A 24,063-nucleotide genomic window follows, 5' to 3' on the forward strand; every position below is an offset into this window, starting at 1 on the left:
GTAAGGCTCGTGGGTTCGTCTTCAGTGGGATTCCCGTGCACAAAAAGGGAAGCTGCTGTCGGCTCAACTTGGCTGCAGTCATGGCTCGTCTCTCCTTCTCAGAAGTGGGCCTGCTGCTCCTGTTAGTGCTGGCTTTGGTGAGTATTCAATCTACTCTGACTTTAACATAGACATACTGGGGCATGCTGCAGGGCATAATGCAACCTGTCATTATTTAAAATGCAATTACTAATGATTCCAAAGCCCACTTAGAAAAATATGATTCATGCTTACACTGTTATTGTTATTACTATATTAAGCAGCATGCTCGTGTACAATATGCCAGGTTTTGACAGACAAGCATTGATCATGATTTGACAGACAATAGTAAACGTAAAAAAGAATGATTTGTTTACCCTATTTTGGCATTTCATATGTGTGACGTCCTGAAGATGTTAAGTACATGGTGTTCCCAGCCCTCCATATAGTTGTGTCTAACACAATGTACACAAATGAATCAAAGAAAGCAAACCAAAAAAATATTTTTGTGTAGATAGAAATAAGAAAATATGTTGGCTTCAGTTCATGGGTGGTTTTAGGGGTAACACTGACCTTGGACCCCTCCTGAACCCCCCCGCAGCAAGAAAAATATATTACCATTTCGTGTTGTAGCAAAGACTGTGCTTTCAATTACTTACTTAGCAGAATTTTTAGTTTTTACTCATGTAATTTAATAAGGTATTACAAAATCCTGCAACTGAAACAAATACCTATCATGGCAGAGGGGTGGGGTTTGCGCTATGACGCTATACCAAGGGTGTCCAAACTTTATTCACTGAGGGCCACATATAGAAAAACATACGAAGGGCTGGGCCCCTCACTAGAGGTATATTGCCTGATAATTAAAGGTAGGGTAGGTAAGAATGGAGAAACCAGCTTGAGCGCGCTAGAATGTTAAAGTACACAACCGGAAAAAATCTGCCCCTTCCTTCAGACTTCCTTACAGAGCCCCTCCTCCAACACACACGAACACGCACATGACCAATGGCCCTCAGTTACTTTAGCCGGGCCGGCTCAGATGATTGGTCGTGCTTTTTACAGTGCCACGGCTTCCACAGATGAATATGTATTTATTGTCAAAGCATTTAATGTATTCATTGCTATTGGGATGTAAGAGCATTCCATGAAATATAACAAAAAGTGTTTCTGAAGTGAATTACCTAGCCTACCTTTAAGTTATAAGTTAGCAAAATCAACCACATGTAGGGGGGGGGGTAAGGGGAAATAGAAAGAGGATATTTCAAACGTGTTATACAAATAAGTTATTGGGCTTTTTTATCAACTAAGATTTGTGGTCAACTTTCATTTACTGAATTTATTTGAAAATTGGGCGTATTAACACTGACATAACAACAACAATGAATAATGTGTAATATATTTTTAAATATAAATATTTAAGAAGTACAATATAAGAGAAGCAGAATTTGCAGGTGTGGGCCATAATTCATTATACTTTTAGAATTTGCTGGACCATAGTTTGGACATCCCTACCTTATAATGTTGAAATCTTGAACACTGTCTTCTTCTCTATTTACCCGCATTTAATGTGCCACTGTCATAAATAAATGACCCCACCACTGTCCCCCCTCCCCAGTAAAATTGGTCCACTGCTTCAGTTGTGTTACGTATGCTTTGAATACCATTTGAATGAAAGCACTGTTCGTCAGTGCAAGTATCATCAGTATTACCTTAATGTCTATGTTTTGTTAAAGTTGAATTCATTCTAACTTTGATGGATGTCTTTGTCACTTTGTCTTGTAACATTCATTTCATTTCATTTCAAACCTTTATTTAACCAGATTGGTCCCATTGAGATCATAGATCTCTTTTTCAAGGGAGACCTGCAAACATGATGTCACTTGTTCGTTACTGCTTGGTTGCTAGGGACGCTGCTATCAATATTATTTCTGTTATGTTGTGTAACTGTTTAATGGTGTTATCTTTATTGCTACCCCCTTCCCCGTCAATTTATAGTGTTGGTCCACAGCGCAAACATATTAGTTTAACAAAATCAGCATCTAAAATTGTGGCATAGATACGTTATTTTCCCCTGTGCAATTCTCCAAACCAGTCTCACATCTCACAGCACATCGTCATAAACAAATACCGGAAACAGACCGAAAACCTTTTTTAAAAATAAAATACTTTATTCCGAGTGTGCTTGCTTTTCTCTTTAAAAGTAATCACATAACGGCATTGTAATACACGGTTCGGCTGCATTAAATATTACATATCTGCCGTAGTTCTCTATTTATAGAGCCCTGATGAGAAGACTTCTAGACAAACAGAAAGAACTGCCGCCAAAACTGAATGTGACGTGGATCATAAATATATCAGCAATTAAACAACATCTTACATTTATTTTCACACAATACGTCTCCTTGCAGTATCAACACTAATTCGGCTGACTTTTATATTTGATCCAATTGGTAGATAGGCTGTATTTACACCATAAAGGTGCACACCTGATATAAAGGGACACCTAGTGGTTAAAGCATGTTATTGAATTTCATTATTTTTATTATTAGATATTAATAGGATCCCTATAAAGTATATTCATTACTCGTTATTCTCTACTAATAGTTAATTAAAGACTGTATATAATGACTATTTGGCACATCCCTTTCAAGATTTCAAGATTTTCTAAGGTTTATTGACATATCATATTATACACAACTACGGTGTAGTTATGCAATGAATGAAAAACTTGGGTCGCAGGTTCCTCAACAGTGCATTACAAGACATCTATCAATATTTGTGTATACCTCCAGCAATGTTTACTATGTTGAAGCACTTATTTTAACTGATATTATATATATGTATTATACTCTTATAAGATGTATAGTATAAGAAATGTGCAGAATATGACAGTTTAATGGTGGAGGTACACACATATTGATAGATGTCTTGTAATGCACTGTTGAGGAACCTGCAACCCAAGTTTTTCATCTCCGACCTTGTCCAGTATTGAACAATCAATAAATAAAGAACACAGAATTATTAAATATAAAACACAGAATTTGTGTGATTATACTAAATGATTTACAAATAAACACCACTGCATATTTACAACTGTTACACATGCTGATGTAACGCAAATGTTTCCAACTTGGGATTAATAAAGTATATCTTATTTTAAGACGACCCGTTCAAATCCAGTTTTGGACAGTCTGGCTGCGTTTCACTTCGGTTAAATGGATTCCTTGCGTCCCTCACTTGCGTCGTTTCCCTGCGACTAGTCCCTCCCACCAGGGAAGCATGGAGAGACGCAAGGAAACCACGAGAAGCAGGGAAATGAGTTTTAAGAGCAATGGGACGTCCTTTCCTCCGGAGCGTGACGTGATGACGCCGCACAGCTGATCGTCTGACAGTATAGGCTTGTTTGAGACGTGTTGCGGCTCGCCTCGAAAGTAGACGAGAATAGCCGATCGCAGCTGGGGGAGGTCTCAAAAAGCTCGCCTGAAGTCGGACAGCTCGGAGTCGGCTTCTTCATCTTCTTCTTCTTCTTCTCTCGGTTTTCTGGGGGATTGCAAACAACTTTAAGGTGCATACTGCCGCCTCCGGAGTCAGCTTGACTCGGTTTGCATTTATAAAGAATGTGTTTAATCGTTAATGTCAGATATGTAATAAGTAAATACATTTGTTCCTGCTCAAGATTAGATTCAACTTTATGTTATTGCACAGATTACAGGTACTGAGACAACGAAATGCAGTTTAGCTTCTAACCAGGAGTGCAAGAAGCAGTAAAGTGAAAAGTAATGTACACAATCTACAGAATAAAATATAGAATGAATTGAATGATGAATAAACAGTGAAGGGTATGAATACACTACACAGCAGCCTGTGAGCAGTATGAACAGTATTAACAGTGTGTATGAATATGCTAAGATATATAAAGTATGAAAACGGTAAGCAGTGCAAGTATAGTATAAAATATATACACTGAACAAAAATATAAATGCAACACTTTTGTTTTTGCTCCCATTTTTCATGAGATGAACTCAAAGATCTAAAACATTTTCTATATACACAAAATAACCATTTCTCTCAAATATTGTTCACAAATCTGAAAAAATCTGTGATAGTGAACTCCTTTGCCGAGATAATCCATCCCACCTCACAGGTGTGGCATATCAAGATGCTGATTAGACAGCATGATTATTGCACAGGTGTGCCTTAGGCTGGCCACAATAAAAGGCCACTCTGAAATGTTCAGTTTTATCACACAGCACAATGCCACAGATGTCGCAAGTTTTGAGGGAGCGTGCAATTGGCATGCTGACAGCAGGAATGTCCACCAGAGCTGTTGCCCGTGAATTGAATGTTCATTTCTCTACCATAAGCCGTCTCCAAAGGCGTTTCAGAGAATTTGGCAGTACATCCAACCGGCCTCACAACCGCAGACCACGTGTAACCACACCAGCCCAGGACCTCCACATCCAGCATGTTCACCTCCAAGATCGTCTGAGACCAGCCACTCGGACAGCTGCTGCAACAATCGGTTTGCATAACCAAAGAATTTCTGCACAAACTGTCAGAAACCGTCTCAGGGAAGCTCATCTGCATGCTCGTCGTCCTCATCGGGGTCTCGACCTGACTCCGGTTCGTCGTCGTAACCGACTTGAGTGGGCAAATGCTCACATTCGATGGCGTCTGGCACGTTGGAGAGGTGTTCTCTTCACGGATGAATCCCGGTTTTCACTGTTCAGGGCAGATAGCAGACAGCGTGTGTGGCGTCGTGTGGGTGAGCGGTTTTCTGATGTCAATGTTGTGAATCGAGTGGCCCATGGTGGTGGTGGGGTTATGGTATGGGCAGGCGTATGGTATGGACGACGAACACAGGTGCATTTTATTGATGGCATTGTGAATGCACAGAGATACCGTGAGGAGATCCTGAGGCCCATTGTTGTGCCATTCATCCACGACCATCACCTCATGTTGCAGCATGATAATGCACGGCCCCATGTTGCAAGGATCTGTACACAATTCCTGGAGGCTGAAAACATCCCAGTTCTTGCATGGCCAGCATACTCACCGGACATGTCACCCATTGAGCATGTTTGGGATGCTCTGGATCGGCGTATACGACAGCGTGTTCCAGTTCCTGCCAATATCCAGCAACTTCGCACAGCCATTGAAGAGGAGTGGACCAACATTCCACAGGCCACAATCAACAACCCGATCAACTCTATGCGAAGGAGATGTGTTGCACTGCGTCAGGCAAATGGTGGTCACACCAGATACTGACTGGTTTTCGGACCCCCCCCAGACCCCCCCATGTCACCCATTGAGCATGTTTGGGATGCTCTGGATTGGCGTATACAGCAAGAATTATATATATTCGATTAAGAATAAGAGGATGCTTAGGTAAAGGGAGTCCATGGGAGCTTTGAACACAACTTAAAGCAACTTGAAATCTGGTGCTTTCTTTGTGGTATTGGTCTGTACACATACACAATCTCTAAATGATTTATAGCTTTTTTCTTGAGTAAAACAAATGTTTATGAACATTGCACTAAATGTTATGAACATTGCGCTAAATCAGCCTGCTAGTAACAAAGACAGGTATAGTTCTCTCAGTATCTCTTTCAGAGAGAATTGGTTGGACTGTAGCAAATACAATTTCTAAGCTGGTATAAATGTGGCATTCATTTTGTGTTGATTCAAAATTCTGATCTGCATCTATGCATGCTTAGACATTTTGTTTGGGGCTTGGCCACGGACTTTTGGTTATTCAACTCGTCTCTGTTTCTCTCTCATTTTTTTAACCTTTCTCTGAATTACAGCATATTATTTGCTTAATGTGCATTGAACCAGTTTATCGATAGGGTTGATGTCATTTGGTCTTAGGGAGGTGAACAGTTGTGTATTTTCAGCATAGCTATATCAATAATTGTGTGTTCTGATATTTTCCAGTGCGACATATAGAAAGTGAACTGAACACAGGTGCCACTGCCTCAAAACCATAATCATAGCTTATGCTTTTCCTGATTTCCTTTTCCCCACACATTCATGCTGTGGCTGATCAACTATATTTATCTGTGCTGTCACCACCTTTATTCTTAATAATTAGCTCCCAATAGTGGTTCATGTTTAAATTCAAGCTTCTTAAATGTAGTTGGTGCTATAGCGTTGAAATATATATATGTATTATCAGCTTTTTATTGGAGCTCTTGTCTTAATTCTAAAGAGGAAGGAAAGATCACTCATAAGACTAAAGTCTTTGGAAAAATGAAGGGATTGAAAACATATTGCCGTTGTTTCACACCTTGTTTTTGCTGTGTGAAGAGTTTGACAATGTTATTTCATATTTGCAGAAAATGAAACATTCAAAAGTAAATTCAATTGTTATGTGTGGTTTCCTTTCAGGTGCTCAGTGCCGAGTCAGGACCGAGAAGGCAAAAGACCCTGAGGAGGAAGAAGAGGGAGTGGATCCTTCCTCCTGCCAAGCTCATGGAAAACACTGACTACCGACACAAGAAATTCATTGCCAAGGTTTGATCCAAATATTATTTCCCACAATTTGCAGACACAGTCATTATAATTTGTCACTGGCAAAGTGCCCAGTTGGATGAGCTTCAATGTTCCAAAAAAAAATTAAAAAACTGGTTTTTGTCACGCCTTTGCCTGCAGTGAGCCAACCTGTTTCAACTGGTTTGAGTCCTCAGCTGTGCTGCTGGGTGATTTGGCCCTGGGCTGCAGTACAGGCTAAAGAGGTGACGTTTTAACAGAACGTTCCCAAGAAAATGCTGAGATAAGAAATAGGGAACATAGTGTACCAGTAACATCTGAGTGTATGTATTATTAGAGAAGCCACGCCTGCATTAGTAATTTATGAGTACAAATATGAGTGTACCCCAAGCAAACCTGTTATTAACGTTTATTTGTGCAGAGTGATACATATTTATTGCTATAAATTAGCGCTTGGCAACGATTACCATTTTTAATCGTGACTAATCGCATGATTTTCTTCAATTAATGCGCAAAATTCAATAATGAATTCAAAACCAGTGTATTGCGCACTTTTATTTTAAAAGCACTGCTACAGTATAACAAAAGTGCAATAACACTGTAAACAAATAATATGCTTTTTAACAGCAGTATTCCCTTTACACAGTAGCAGTTGAAATATTTCTTGTAAATCTCAACTTCAACATTAATTAATGTAATCAAATATAAATATAAAACCAAAGCTATGTGCCACTCATAGACTGGTGCCACTGCAAGGGCATTAACATTGTATCTAGTTAAAGAAAAACAAGTTACCCTCAGAGACCAGTGAGAAGAAAATTCAACTTTGCAGTGGTTACAAATAACTCTGGTTCTATCAACTCCGCTGTCTGGAAGAGATTTAAAATGTCCATGTTTCTGTCCTGCCACTTCTCTTCTGTTTCGGTTCATGTGAGCGCTGCAGCAGTCTTAGGCCCACCCCAAATGCTCTCATTGGTTGAGACGTGTAAAGACGCCCATCCTAAGCCAATACTGATCAACATCCCACCCTTCCTGTGACCCATGGTTTGTCTGTATGTGTATTCAGAGCCAGTGAGCAACATACTTTTAAAATAGTAATATTAATTAAAAAAATGTAATGATCAGCCCTAAGTAATTAATTTGTTAACTGTCAAAAACCAAAGTGGCTTAGGTTGAACGTCCTGCAACACTAATAGTGGACTGAACTTCAAGGTTTTGTTACAGTTTCAATCAACTCACTTTGTATTTTAGATTACATTACACTGGATATGGATGTTATCGTCCTGAATTAAATATTGCAAGATTCTTAATGGAACTCTGGTTTTAAAGCTTGGGTAGCCTTTGCAGACCATTTACATTCACAAAAACCTATACAACACACTACAGGAGAGGGAAACCTGAATAGCAAGTCCATGATTCCTCTGTCTGTGTTTTGTTGTCAGATTCACTCTGATAAAGACTTGGGAAAGCTGGTGGATTATTATCTCACTGGAGAAGGAGCTGACAAGGAACCCTTCAATCTCTTTGTAGTGGACCGAAATACAGGGTTTGTACGCATCACTGAATTACTGGACCGGGAGAAACGCCAATTCTACAATGTAAGTCTTTCTTTAAAGTTGTACTGTCCTGAAACCTGATGAAGACTGGTGGGAGAATAAAGCTCACGTTCCTTCAGTCACAGAGCTTTACTGAATGCCACTAGCCTACCCTTGTGCATACAGTATATTGTTTTGAACTTTTGTTTCAGATCAGATCAAAAGAGGTTTATTGTCATTATACTTGATATACTATAGATGAGATTTGGTAGGCTTCTCTCTATGCATTTAAAAATAAAAACTAATAAATGTAAGTAGGGATTATAACAGTGATTAAAAACCGTTATAGCAGCAAAGAGAATACAAATAAAGAAGGCACTAGTAACGCCCAAATATTTCAGATGATTGTCAACGTTTTGTGCAAGCAGATTTGTAATATTAACGAAGCTTCAAATAAATGTAGTAATTAACCTGTATGTAAAGTTTAAACAAGGAGGTTACCTGGCATACATTCCCAGAGACCTTAAGAAACGCATTTGTGACAACCAAGCGTCATAGGGACGAAATATGCTTCCACATAAAAGTTTAGTTTAATAGGTATGTATATTAAGAGACCAGGCTTGGCACATGCACAAAACAGCAGCGATAAGAAAGTGCAGATGTGACAGCTGTGACATCCACAGTCAGGCAATTTACTTTTTTAAACTTTTTTAATTTTACAATTTAAGTCAATTTACTTTCTTCTAAACAAACCTGCTAAAACATGCTGCGAGAAGACACAGGATGCTCCGAAAAAAATCTAGTGAAGCAACATTGAATTGAGGTTTAGATGTCTGTATTCTATCTTCAAAGATCAATAGTAAAGTGTTTCTTCATGTAACTCATGCAGCTAACAGGGATCGCAAGGTTCAAAGACGGGAAGAAAGCAGAGGATGATGTCCCACTGACAGTCACGGTTCTGGACCAGAATGACAACACTCCTTATTTTGAGCTGCAAATGGGCAACATCACAGAGGAAAGCAAACCAGGTAGTGTCACATTTTTGAACACATATCAGCTTGCTGCTGTAAGAGAATGATGGAAACAGTCAGAACTCAGAAATATGTTAAATCAGTAAAGCAACATTAAAAATAATAAAAGTCCTTTATTTAAAACGTATTTAAAATAATAAAGGATGACAAAATGCACTAAAAGTGTAGTACTTATTTTTCACAATAGCCCATACCTATAGTAACAAAACTCAACGGAAACGGGGAAACTAAAAAGTGATGCTGGGATCGAAAGCACTTGTTGATGATCGGGGATTATAAATTCTGCCGTAAATTGTATCGGCATATTTTAACATGTGATGTAATGGCATGATTCCTTCCGATAATATTGCAGATCTGCTGTAAACTAGCTAACGTAGCTAACCTAGCCATATATTATGAATATACTGACAAAGCACACAATTATGAAACAGGCTTACTCTGCCAACAGTGACAGTTGGACAACTTTATAATCCCCGAATGCCAACAAGCGCTCCGGTCCTAGCTGTGTGCATCACTTTTTAGGTTCCCCGTTTTCATTGTGTTTTGAGCGTCTTGCAGCATTTTTTTTTTCTTAAAGGTGGGGTAGGTAAATTTGAGAAACCGGCTCGAGATACACTTTTTGTTATATTCCATGGAATGCTCTTAACATCCCGATAGCAATGAATATTTTAAGTGCTTTGACAAAAAATCCATTAAAAAATATCATCTGTGGAAGCCGTAGTACTGTAAAAAGCACGACCAATCATCTGAGCCGGCCCGGCTTAAAATAACTGGATGGCCTACCTGCCTGTCAGCCTTCCATCTGTGCACAAATTTATCTCGTGCCCTCATTGGTCATGTGCGCGTTCATGTGTGTTGGAGGAGGGGCTCGGTAAGGAAGTGGCAGATTTTTTCCGGTTGTGTTTTTTCAAATTCTAGCGCACTAGAGCTGGTTTCTCCAAAATTACCTACCCCGCCTTTAAGCGTTTTTGTTTAAATGATATCATATTATAATATTTAATCTTTGATTAACTCAAAAGTTAAACAAAGGCAAACACTGTATGTGAATACTAGCTGTGAACAGATTATCTGAAATGTTATGGTTTGTGATGTGCTGCAGGAAGCGTTGTTATGCAGATCAAGGGGAATGATAATGATGAAGCTGGAACAATTAACAGTGAGATCAGCTACAGGATCGTGAGTCAGGAGCCCGCAGGCACCGGTCACATGTTCACTCTGGACAGAAAGACGGGCCAACTGTACGTCAAAGAGGAAAACCTGGACAGAGAGGTGAGGCTTCTGGTCATTGTATATCAAACACATCTCACATATGTTGCAGAACCTTTCAAAAGAATAATACTTAATACAGAGTGGCTGCAAGGTGGTGCAGCCTTCTTTCAATTGGAAGGTTGTGGGTTTGATCCCAGCCCTTGCACTCAACATGTCAATGTATCCTTGTATCCTATCCCAAGATATTTTACCCAAGTTGCTCCCAACGGCAAGGCCAATGTTGTGTGAATGTGTGAATGTTTGCTTACTACTCTGTATGAAAGATGACTTGAAGAATTCAAAGCGCTTAGAGGGGTCGTGAATAAAGTGAAACATAAATACAGTACATTTACCATTTACCATAAAAGAGTTTGCAGCCTTAATCTCCTCAGGCAGGTTGTTCCAAAGCCAGGAGCCCTTACAGCTAAGGCTCTATATGCTTTGCGTTTCAATCTGTACCTTGGAACAACCAGCAACGACGCATCTCAGGATCTCAGGTTGTGGGAGTGGACATAGGGCAATAAGAGGTCTGATAAATACCTCCGGCAGCTATGCCTCTCAGGGCTTCTGAAAGGAAGCCAGGATTCGTGTGATGTGGTAATTTGTTCTAACCTGAGTAAATTCAAAAGCAGAGTTTTGATTAAGCTGAAAACGGGAGAAGGATTTTTAAAATGTATGCCAGGGAGGAGAGAGCAATCAAATGTACTGCTAATTTGGCTGGAACAACTGTTTCAAACTTTTATGGAGTAAGAAATAGTCTAGGTTGAGGTTTTGGTCGAATATCAAGACTTTTGCAGTGCTGAGTGATGGACTGGGACAGAGAACCTATGTGATGACTATTAATCTTTTAGCTGCAGGAAATCCACTTGCAGATGTCTAGAAGGCATTTTAGCAAGTAGACTGTGTTTTGATAGTTTCAGGGCCCCAGGGTTTTTACATAATTTGAATTAAGGCGGGATGAAAATACTTTAGTTGGAACAAGATGTTCTTTGAAATTCAATCGAGGAACAATATACAGCAGCACTGTTTTGCCCTGAAGGTCTGACTCACCCTGCACAATATGATCACATGTCATCAGATAACAGAAGAATGTACCTGTTTTCCCTCCAACAGACTATTGACTTCTACAAACTGGTCGTAGAGGGGACTGATATGGGAGGGGGATCCAGTGGCCTAGTAGGGACAGGAACAGTGGAGGTCAAAGTCCTGGACATCAATGACAACATCCCCACCCTGGAAAAATCTGAGGTACACACACACACACACACACACACACACACACACACACACACACACACACACACACACATACACATACACATACACATACACACACACAGCAACCTATTCCATTACATCCTTACATTCTCAGGCACCTAGCTGCATTTTTTCAATGACCTTTTAAGGGTACATCCACAAACCAGGATACGGATGTAGTGTTGAACACATGGTTAACGCTGTACACGTATACAAAAAAAATTCAACAAAACGACTTCTGGATGTTTTGATTTATTTTGCTCAAAGTGTATTTACTCAAATACTGTACTTAAGTACAATTTGGAGATACTTGAGTATTTACATTGTATGCAACCTTGTACTTCTACTCCACTACTTTTATTTAATACCTTTAGTTACTTTGCAGATTTGGATTAATGATTTGAAACATAATCAACTCTTAAATAAGACCTTGGAATGTGCCCAGAGTAAATCCACAAGCTACCATTCAGTATACAAAGTCATTCAAACTAGCTGCACCTTTACCAGCTTTGAGAACACTTGAATGCATCAATAATTATAATCAAAACATATTGAATATATTATTCTGAAATGGACCAATCTGCAGAATGACTACTTTTACTTTTGGTACTTTAAGTATATTTTGATGCCAATACTTTTGTACTTTTCCTTGAGTAACATTTTGATTACAGGACTTTTACTTGTAACAAAGTATTCCTACACTCTGGTAGTTCTACTTTTACTCAAGTACAATATCTATACTTCTTCCACCTCTGCTCAAAATAAGTATATATGTTCAGTTTTGGATGCAAGGTAAAAAGCAGACTTTAATGGACTTTGGTTGGAAAGCAATTGGTTGGAAAGTGAGGAATGCAAACCTGCAGTCTTTCTGCAAGAGGTGATGCTACTTGTTGCAAAAATAAGTTTGATTTAGGAGTCTATACAACAGTGAGCCTACTTGATGTATTACCTCCTTTAAAAAATAAGTCTAAAATGTGGGCTCTGTATTAGTAGAAAGAGAACATTAATAAAGCACGGGACAGAGGATATGGGTACTAGTTTCTTTACTGTTACTCATGCTTAACCACAACAGCATCAACTCCCGGGCATACACTTATTCTCTTAACATTGTGCGGCAGGAGTTTATATATCAGAACACAACAACCAGCAAATGTTAGAGAGGCCCTGACTTTTATTTTGACTATATTGTTGGTCAGCTTGGGGAGGGTGTCTCTCTTGACTGTTTACAGCAGCTGCACTGGATTTTGAAAACCACAAGCTCTGAAGGTGTGTGCTTTAAGCTTTTGGGCAATGACTATCAGTCATAGACACCAAATGTTTACGGAACAAAATGGTCTTAAGCTAACCACTTAATGTTTGTCTCAAAGTGCATCATATCTTTAAAATGAAAACTTTTCTTTAATTATTCCTGTCATTTTTAAAACTGCGACACAAAGCCTATTGCAGAAAAATGTATATAGCAAGTGAGGTGTGAGAGGCAGAGAATAAAGAGGGAGAGAGAACAAAGGGAAGAGGATATAGAGATGAATGAAAAGAGAGATGGTGTCTGTCGTGTGAGATGTTACCTTTACTTTAACGATTTAACTAAGCATTGACAACGTTTATTTTCAGACAATTTGGGATCATTGTATCCTTTTTTGCATGTCCAGATTGTGATTGATAATTATTGTTGATTTTTAAATTGATAATTTAACTGAGTTGAATCTGAAGACTTAGGCGCATGGTGAAGCTCTTGGTGCAATCCTTGTTGGTCCAAACAGTCCGGAAGCCATCAATGGAAAAGTTATTATTAGTTTTAAATTCTAAATTATTAGTGCTGAGCAACAATTCAACTATTTAATCGCGTTTAATCGCATGATTACAAAAGTAGTGTATTGCAAACTTTTATTTTAAAAGTACTGCTATATTAAAAGTGCAATAACATTTGGTCTGCAAACACTTCAAACAAATAAGGTACTTTTTAACAGTAGTATTCCCTTTACACAGTAGCAGTTAAAACATTTCTTATAAATCTCAACTTCAACATTAATTAGTGTAAACAAATCAAATATAAAACCAAAGCTATTTGCCACTGCAAGGGCATTAACATGTTATCTAGTTTGTTATGAAAGTTACCCTCAGTGATCAGAAAATCCTACTTTGCAGTGGTTACAAATAATTCTGGTTCTATCAACTCCGCCGTCTGGAAGAGATGTAAAATGTCCATGTAAAAGTTCAGTACCTTTCTCCATGTTTCTGTCCCGCCAGCCCTAGTAAATATACAACTGAATGTGTAATACGCACATTTCCTCAAGGCTCCATGGGCTTTTATTCTTTAACATCTACAAGCTAATGTAGCTTGTAGATGCTAATGTAGCTTGTAGATGCTAATGTAGCTTGCAGATACTACATTAGCATCTACACGCTAATGTGACATTTTAACTGAAAAGTAACATCAAGAAGGCTAGTATCCCAGGGGTCAAGTCAAGGGTTAAATTACTTTTCTTATCTCAGCACTGAATCTTAACATCTGCCACATTATGAGAAGCAGCGTCAGTTTTTACGCAACAGATATCTGATACTTCATCCTCGGTGCTGTTTAATACAAAGTCTAGTCTAGTGCTGTCAAGTCCACTGCACTTAATTCAGTCCCCACACCTCCTTTTTTTATGTGGATGAATGTATCTCTTTCATTGTTAATTCGTGCTCCTCAAATGAAGACAAAAAAACAAAAGTATAGCGATGTAAAACATAGCTACTGGCCTCTGCAACTATGATGAGACACATGGTAACATGTAGTCATATGTGGAGAGCGATCATGAACTGGCCTCTTTCCCCAAACCCTATCGGTGGCCTTTTACTTCTGAAGAGTAGATGCTTTGATAATAACTGGAAACATCAAGCAAAAAACACCAGTTTTGTAAACAGAATAGACACATAGCTGACAGTAAGACTTTGACACATATTGTTGATCTAATGTTTCGAATCATATTTCCTGTTTGCAGTACGATGGGGAAGTGGAGGAAAATGTTGCCGATGTAGTTGTGATGAGAATCAAAGCTCTGGATAAAGACCTTCGACACTCAGACAACTGGCTGACTGTCTTCAAAATCACCAAAGGGAATGAAGATAACATGTTTTCAATTGAGACGGACAAGGAAACCAATGAGGGCGTCTTGAAGCTGATTAAGGTATTTATGTGACTTTAACACCATTGTACTTTATTTATCACACTAACTGTAACAAGTGTTGAGTGGTGCCCTAACATTTGCTTGCTGCTTCGTATCTGTTCTTGTCCTTTCACTAAATTGCTTTTTACTCTACAATCCGGACCAAACAGGCTGTGGATTATGAAGATGTCCAGAATCTTGAGCTTGGCCTGATCGTTACGAATGTAGCTCCTTTTGTGAAGGGTGGTCCTATATCAATGGATGTGGACGTCCAGATTGGAGAGGGTAATCCTATGGCTACTGGAGCGGGTGCTGGAGGTGGAGGTGGAGGCGGCGGTGGCGGAGGCGGAGCTGGAGGCGGCGGTGGCGGAGGCGGAGCTGGAGGCGGAGCTGGAGGCGGAGCTGGAGGCGGAGCTGGAGGCGGAGCTGGTCCTGGAGGTGGACCAGGACCAGGACCAGGACCAGGACCAGGACCTGGACCTGGACTTAAGCCAGATGTTGGGGTTGGACTGGGTGGCGGTATTAAGCCAGGTGTCAAACCAGGAACTAAGCCAAATGCACCGGCAAAGAGCTATCCCATTAAGATAGCAGTGAAAAACATTCCAGAGGATCCAGCATTCATTCCAACCATCAAGAATGTTCCTGTATCAGAAGATCCAAATGAAGCACCTAAAGATGGAGTGATCACAGTTTTTGCTGCTGTCGATCCAGACACAGGGCTACCAGCTGAAGATGTCAAGTAAGTCATCCTGCAGGAAACATTACTTTTACCACTCATTTACCATGTTCACCATCTTAGTTTAGCAATTTAGCATGCTAAAATGTGAGAATTAGCAGTATCCCAAAGTACAGATAGAGTTGATGGGAATTTGATTTGTTTTACAGTTATTTGCTTTAAAATCACCCAATTAACATTTTGACTTGGTGATGATGACCCAATAGTTTTCAAACCATACCACTCAAAACGAAGTCTATCAAACTAATGGTGGCGTTATATGATAAGTAAGGGGATGACCACATTAATGCTTAGTTCGGAACAAAGACTTGTATAAAAACGTGTTAAAATTAGCAGCAGCTTGCAATTCTTATGTTCTGCAGATTTCTGAAACATTAAACACGTGACAAGACAAGAAACTTCAGTTTTTCTGTAGCTGGATATAATTTATTCCATCAAGACAAATTGTTGAAGTGAATATCCTTTTCCTCTGCCATTTCTACCGTCTCATGAGGTTCTATTTGACTTGACCAGTTGACTTCCCTTTGTCCTTAGTTTAGCTAGTTGTCTCCTCGCTTTAGCTTCATACTTACACACATAATTCTCATCAATAAAGTGATTACGTGTTTTTCCCCAAATGTTGAAAGTATTACTTTAACCAAATTCTTCTTCTCCTTCTTTGGTTTACTGTATATTACTTATATTAATATTTTTGTTTATTTTCCTACTTATTTTTTCCTAGTTATGCCAAAGCCTTAGATCCAGAAAACTGGTTTACCATCGATGAAAAAACAGCTGAGATTAAACTCAACAGGGTACCAGACAGAGAGTCACCTTTTGTGGTGAATGGTACCTACATTGCCAAGATTCTGGCGATCACAGATGGTAATCCACTATTTACTACTCTACTTATATTAGAATATGCTGTTATGCACTCCAGTCTTTGTACTGTTGGATTTACTAAACTGTTGTCATCCTCAGACATGCCACCAAAGACCGCCACAGGAACAATAGCCATTCAAGTCCTTGACTCCAACGACCACTGTCCCACTCTGACCACCACCCACAGCACCCAATGCACTGATGAAACAACTGTCTATGTTACTGCATTTGATGAGGATGCTAATCCCAACGGAGCTCCATTCACATTCAGAGTCATACCTGATGGGACACGAGGCAGCTGGGACGTAGAAGTCATCAATAGTAAGAAAAAGTGGTTGGAGGCAGAAGAAAAAAACTGATAAATGATTTTCTTTCTTTTAGCATTATTTGTGATTTTTGTGGTTATATTCTTTTAGTATCACTAAACTGTAATATTACTTAGGTTACAAGCAAAAGTAATAAGGATTATACTGCGTTATTTGACAGTGCTTTTTCCTTTGTTGTCAACAGAGACGAGTGCCGCGCTTCACTCTCATGATCCGCTCTGGCCTGGCTTATATGAGGTTCAGGTGGAGGTGTTGGATGCACAAGGTCTGTCTTGCCCATCCAATGACATTTTTACCGTGGACGTTTGTACCTGTGTGGAGACAAAAGACTGCAAGATAAAGGCAGCCAAATTAGAAACTACTTCAACTGAGCTCTCTGCCCCAGCTATCAGCCTCCTGCTATCGGCAATGTGCTTATTGCTGTGTAAGTTGATCTTTAACAAATGCCTACAGTACACCTTATTAGGGATTGTTACGGATGGGTCGATGTTACGTTCCCTCCAAATCTAGGGGTACGAAGGGGAGTAACAAAACATAGAAATGACCAGGCACGAGAAAAAAGAGAGGAAACTTATCTCTGAAGCCACAAGCAGGTCTTTTAATGGACAAAAAGAACACAGGCTCACCAGCCAATTTGCGAAGTAAACTAATGTACCAATGTATACAGGAACACAACTCCTAATAATTGATAAAACACAGGCCTCACACAGACACAGACACAGACACAGACACAGAGACAGAGACAGAGACAGAGACAGAGACAGAGACATGCTGCACACATGCAGCCAGAGGAGAAGGAGAGAGGCCACTGCAGCCTTCCTCAGGTCCTTTTATGGAGGCCCTGATTGGGGATTGGGAGCACCTGGGGGAGAGGCTGCACCTGGAGACAATCAGGGGGAGAGAGAGACACACACACAAAAGCACACACACAAGCACCAACTGCGGCATGTAACAGTCAATAACACTATTTCATGTCTGATACCTGTACCATCAGTGCCTTCTTAATCAAAAAACAATCCAATATTTATATATAAGGGGGCATAAATTCATCAGTGGTGGTGTGATGTATTGGACTGAATAACATAATTTAATAAGTGCCCCAAATAAGTACGGCTTAAAAAATGATATTAGAGTTACTCCCCATTCACAACTCTCTGTTTTTAGATGTATTCTTAACACTCTTATATGAATGATATTGCTAATACTAAATACTCTGTGTCTCTTGAAATATTAAGATCTTGAAATAATTGTAAAAAAAAAAACTGAACTTGGCTTGACATTGAACTGAATGTTGTGCTTCTCTCTGCAGTTATTCCTCTTCTCATGCTGTTCTGTCAGTGTGGAGCAGAACTTTTTCCTGACAGTTTTCGTGACATGCCATGGGAGACCAAAGAACAACTCATATCTTACCACACTGAAGGCAGAGGCGAGGATAAGGTTGGCTTGCAATGTTGTTGTTTTTTATTGGGAAGAAAAGTATACATTAACTTCTTATTTTTAGTTTATCAATACAGAGTATCAGACAATATCCTAATATTATTGAAAATGATCGTCTATAGAGATCAAGAGGCAATGTTGGTGAAAGAAAGCAGTGTAGTGGGTCAATGGGATATAAGATCAGTAACTCCTGTTATCACAGGGACAAACAGGAAGGTTTAACCCTGTCTAATATTGCTAAACCTATATGCTTTTCTGAGATAACATTGTCATTCTCCTGTTCTTTTTTTAGGAAGTGCCACTCCATAGTATATCTGTATCTTTGGGTCCCCAAAAGACATTTGGGACAGCACAAGGATCAAATTCCAAAGGCACTATTACAAATACTATAGAAAATAACCAGACAACTACAATCCATGAGGGATTTTTGGAAAGGTTTCGGGACACCAGGCAAAGTTGGATGGAGGTCGACAACAACGCTCACAGATTAACAAGGGATTTTGGCTATGGTTATGGCAGTGCAACAATCAGCAGAAACACACTACAACACACAACAGCTCACACAACAGCTCTCTATGAGGATATAGCCTTACCTGACGCTTTCCTGAATGATTACTACTCACAGGTATGTTGTTAGCCTTGCATTCTGCTGTTTTTTTTCTTTTACAAGATTTCACCTTTAAAGAAATGTTCCGAAATGATTGACACCAGTGTCTGTGCTATTCCTTTACCTTAAACAGAAAGCGATGTGTGCTTTGCCTGCGAAGGACTGTTCTTTGGAGTATCATTTTGAGGGCCAGGGATCCTCTGCTGGATCTGTGGGCTGCTGCAGCCTCCTGGAAAATAACAACGACCTGCAATTCCTCGATGACCTTGGGCCAAAGTTCAAGACTCTGTCTGATATCTGCTCCCCTCCTAAACCAACACCCAAACCTTCCCTGACACACAAAATAGTAGGTGCTGTCCAAACCACAGTAAATAAGGTTGAACCTGTTATTATGCCCAAAGTTGAGCGAAGCGTTGAAACAGAGCATACTGATGTCAAGAAAGAGACAGTCATGTCATCTACTAACATCTCCAAATCATCCGTCAATACTGTAAGCACTGCCCATCAATCCATGACACTTCCTAACTCTAAGGTTACTAACATTAGTCATTCCACCACTCTGCCCCCTCAAGCTCATTATTCTGCCACTCTGTCCCCTCAAGCTCGTACAGTTTTCATACAGCCACAGCCAGTTTATTACGCCACCAACCCTGTACTACAGCCCATGCACTATGTAGTTCAACCACAGCTACAGAACACGGTTATGCTAACAGACGGGTCACATGGAGCTAATTTGCCAGGCTTGTATGTAGTCAGTGGGCCCCAAGGCTTTCCTCCTGGGCTAGTGATTCAGGGCATTGAGGGCCCAAAAAGCCCTGCCAGTCCAGTTAGCTCCACCTTCTTTTTACCTGGTAGTCCAGGTGTGTCTCCGGGCTCAGGCCCTGCAAAGGGTTGGAAAATGATAGGGCCAAATCCCGATGGTAAATACATGTTAGTTAAAGATAAGAGACCAGATGATGCAGGTGAGGTTGACCGAGGCTCGTCTCAGGGCAATTTGCCCAGAGGTGGAATCCTGGTAAAAGAGGCTGCTCCCCCTCAGGGGGTGTTAGACCTAGCAGCCCAGGGGAGTGTGTATGGCATTCTGCCAGGACACACTGTTGCAAAGAGGGGGGGTGCTGTTGCAGTAAATAGCAATTTGGGGCAAACATGGGTTGGGCAGCCAGGAATGGGAATGGCACATGTGTTGACAGTGAAACCAGAAGTCAGACAGGTTGGAATGTGGCAACCTGGAATGATTCAAGTTGGCATTCGGCAGGTCAGTACAAACCAGTACCAAGAAACTACGCAGTTGCAGCAAACAGCAGATACCAGTGGTATTCTAAAAGCATCAGGAATTAGTTCACCAAATGAAGACAAGACTACAACAGTTGTAAATACCATCATTTCAGCTGAAACCCATCCATCAAACGAAGAGGTGTTGATAGAAAATCAGTTGAAGGATTCAGTTCAGAACATGAATTATGAAATGGTTGAGGAAAAGCATGATGTCCCCTACATATCAATGCCTCTCGAGACATCACTTGATGATGAGGATCCTGGTAGGATGGTCCAAACTGCATTTGAAGACAAATTGGGTATCCAAGAATGTCCTACACAAACATCAGAAACAGCTCCAACAAACAAATGTACAGATATGGTAAGTCAAACCACAGAATCCAATGTCCCACAACAAAACTCAGTGGAATTAGAACAGCAGGAAAATCATGTTCCTGCTAAATGTTTTTCAGAGGAAAATATATCTCTGGTCAATCAAATGTCAACCACAGCAGTGTGCCAACCTGGATCAGATGTCATTGATTTAGTTAATACAGGCAGAGAGAGTATAGAGACATCAACAATTCCCCAAGGAGAGGGATCCACATCTACTTTAGAACACATCGACATTGTAGACGATCAAATACAAGATATCACAGAAGTAAATGTGGACAGTCAAGAGTCATTGAAAGGAGTCGTAAAAGAAGGAAAAGCTGTTCATCTCACCATAGTTGAAGGTCTAGAGGACAAAAGTCAGGAAGTTGGGTCAGAACCTCAATTCGGTGATGTGACAGAGGACCAAATGGACAGGGATTTGGAGGAAGATGTCAGTCCAGCAGAGAACGTAGTGTCAGACATAGAAACAAATCAGGTAATTGCCACCTCTAATAGTATCCAGGGAAAAGTGAATATGGAGGAAATGACTGCAGAAAGTGTAATCACAGTCAGTGATTCACATGAAGACGTAAAGGCTCAGGAAGAGCAACTGCTAGATTCTGATGTAGGACTCGATAGTATGCATGACAAATTGTCAGCAACTCTTCCAAACATGTTTTCAAAAGTGACTTTGAATGCATCTGAAGTTAAGTTGAACCTCGACCCAGAGTCAATGCCAGAACCACAGTTTGGTCAAAGTGAATGGATTATGATAGACAAAGGTAATGAAAAGACAGATAGCGCTGATGAAGCAATAACATCATCGCAAACTGTCAGCACTATTATCCTTGGTGATTCAAATCTGACATCAGCCACAGAAGAAATAACAAATCAAGTGCAAGAAGAGGTGTCTAATGTGTCAACCATGTCAACATTAGAGCAACACATGCATACAGCAAAAGACAATTGCTGTGGCCACCAAGAAGAAGAAAGTGATACAGATCAAGTTGATGCAGATGCAGACAGTATGGAGAGAAGTGATGGAGAGAAAGAGAGTATTATGGAGGAAGGAGTGCCAGAGCAGAGTTTTAGCACCTCTGATAACATAGATGAAGACACTGAAAGACAAGATGCTTTCAGTTCTCAAATGGAAGATAATTTAATCTCAGATGACTACATTATTGATGAAGAGAAAGGTGAAGATTCTGTTGAAGCAATGGTGTCACCGGTACAGCAAAATGTAAAATTCTCAGATGACCAAGGTGAAGGGAATGCAGAAGGAAATGCAACATGCATGAGTTCTCGAGTTGATCATAACTTAATCTCAGATATCATAAATGTTTCAGAGGAAGAGGAGGAGAGTTTTGAAGAAGGGGTGTTATCCATACACGAAAATGTTAGCATCACAGAACCCCAAGCTGAATTTATTGAAGGAGAAGCTGTATCAGGAAGAAGATCTTTGGAGGATCCTTTTATCTCAGAATACAACAATGTTGTGGAGGAAGAGCTTTCAATTGTACATCAAATGTCTTCCATCTCAGATGAAGACAGTGTAAAAGAAGATGCATCTAACACTGTTCAAGTAGAGGATATGCTAATCTCAGGTGACAGTGATGGAGAGGAAGAAGAGGAACCGGCCCCCTTCATACAACGAGACAGTAGTTTTTCTGATGACCAAGAAGAAGAGAATGGAAGAGAAGACGCACCAGACACAAGTATTTACGTAGAGGAGGAGAGCAGTAAGTTGAACCAGCAATTAGAAGACAACTCTCTGTCTTGTCACACTGAATGCTTATCTGAGGATAATTTTGATTTAGCAAGTCAAAATGTAGAGATTAATCCGTTGCCAGCATCGTCAAAGGTGGGTAAAACTCTAGAAATACCCTGTGAAGTTACTACACATCAAGTCAGGCAAGGCGTGGACTCTTCTCAGGTAGGAGACATAGCTTTGGATATTCCTGATAGAGAAGATACTGTTGGTCAGGCGTTAGAGAAGGATACTAATATGGAGAATTTGGATTCTCCTGTTATATCTTCTGAGGGAATGAGATCTTCCAGGGTTGCAACAGGACAGGTTTCTATGTCCAGTGAAGATAAAGGGGCCACAGTTAAAATGTTTGAATCTGGAGATATCGCTTTTGAAAAAGGCATGGCAGAGGTCACTTTTGATTTCGCGATTAAGGAGGGATTTGATGACAGTGCAACTGGTGCATCTGCTCAGGTAGCACCAACATCTTATTCAGAAATTAAAGTGGTAGAGAAGACCCTATCTTCAGTGTCAGAATCAGACCCAGACTCAGGAGAGACAGGAACTTTAAGTTCCATTGCAAAAAGTAAGGTAGATGAGGAGGCTGGTAACCTCGTTCAGAATGAAACTTTGCAAGTAACTGGAGAAGCAACAGGGGGAGGCCCATACACTGTGGGGAAAACTCTGATAGACGATGTGTCAAGAGCTTCTGATGACACGCATGGGGCTGAAGCAATTGGTGTTGAAGTGAGTCCTGTACAGTTTCAAACAGTCATGAGCCCAATTCCTCGTAACAAATCAAGAAAGAGCAAAGAGGATTCTAAGAAGAATCCTAAAAGTCCAAAAAGCCCCTCTGGAAAGTGTAAACAACAGTGAGTACTCTGAATTCAATGTTGCATTATCAACTATACAGAAACCCATACCGTTATATGTAGAGGTCTGTTTAAGGTCCAAATGGGTGAAGAAGAGGGAGGTGCAACAATATTTAGGATTTTCTGTCTGTAAGGGCAAAATGGCCAGGCAAATTCAAGGAACAACAAGAAACTTGTTGTTTAATACCAAAATATGAACCTGCTACGTTGTTGCAAAAGCAAGCTGTGTCATGTCGTGCCTCTTCAACGCACTACCCAGGTGCCCACCCCCTTACTTAAAGGGGACCTATCATGCAAAATGCACTTTTTGATGTCTTTTATACATAAATGTGTCCCGGGTCTGTCAGGGAACTCACGCAGCGTCAGAAAATAAAACCCTCTCTCTTTTCCTCCGTACCCAAATCTCTAAAAATGGGGCTACAACGGAGCTGATCCAGATTTGCGTCCGATATGACGTAATATCGGAAATGTAGGCTGGCTTTACACCTACGGCCCTATCAGAAACGTTGCTATCAGAAACAATGCCCGACTGTTTTGGACGCAATATGGTCGGTGTTTACTTTAGCATCGCTAACACTCAGAGCTAACCTGTACTGGAGAGCATGTGTGTGAAGAAGCAGGAAATAAAAAGGAACTCACCTTGTGGTATAACCGGCAAGAGAGAAAGCCTTTGAGCTCCATACTGTTTCAGAAATAATCCTTGATAATCCATGATATGGCGTTTCATCACGGCAGTTTTTAGTTTAGACAGTAGCTGCCGGGTCCCGCATGAGCTCAGACCCCTCCTTTTTTTTAAATCAATTTCTTTCTTTTTTTTTAAAGCTTTATACCCCTAATCAGCACTTTTGAAACAGGAAGTGAAATAGAGGGATATGAGGCATGGCTAGAATGGGTGATCTGTTTGGTATTTGAAGCAAAACACTTCATAGACATGTTTTTTATATATTTGTATATATCTGAGACCTATGCTATTGCCTAAAAATAGCATGATAGGTCCACTTTTTAATCAGAACAGAATTTTACCAGTTTGGTGAGTACGCTCTCAAATTACAGACAATTGCTAGAGTGTGTGTAAAAGGGAACTGCGGACAGAATCCGGACCTGAATTTTACATTCAC

At 40.2% G+C, this 24,063-nt stretch overlaps 1 protein-coding gene across 1 annotated transcript; it reads left to right on the top strand.

The window, feature by feature from the left end:
• The first annotated feature begins 31 nt into the window (after positions 1-31).
• On the top strand, positions 32-23,049 carry LOC117558904. The gene is made up of 14 exons (XM_034235435.1): positions 32-137; positions 6,409-6,534; positions 7,953-8,108; positions 8,935-9,073; positions 10,176-10,345; positions 11,438-11,572; positions 14,566-14,751; positions 14,901-15,469; positions 16,188-16,330; positions 16,427-16,648; positions 16,838-17,077; positions 17,963-18,090; positions 18,383-18,715; positions 18,831-23,049. Exons 1-14 carry the CDS (start codon positions 81-83, stop codon positions 22,947-22,949), a joined length of 6,723 nt encoding a protein of 2,240 aa, XP_034091326.1. The 5' UTR covers positions 32-80; the 3' UTR covers positions 22,950-23,049.
• Positions 23,050-24,063: the final 1,014 nt, after the last annotated feature.

The sequence above is a fragment of the Gymnodraco acuticeps genome, unplaced genomic scaffold (assembly GCF_902827175.1).
Source record: "Gymnodraco acuticeps unplaced genomic scaffold, fGymAcu1.1, whole genome shotgun sequence".
In the NCBI taxonomy this organism is placed as follows: Eukaryota; Metazoa; Chordata; class Actinopteri; order Perciformes; family Bathydraconidae; genus Gymnodraco; species Gymnodraco acuticeps.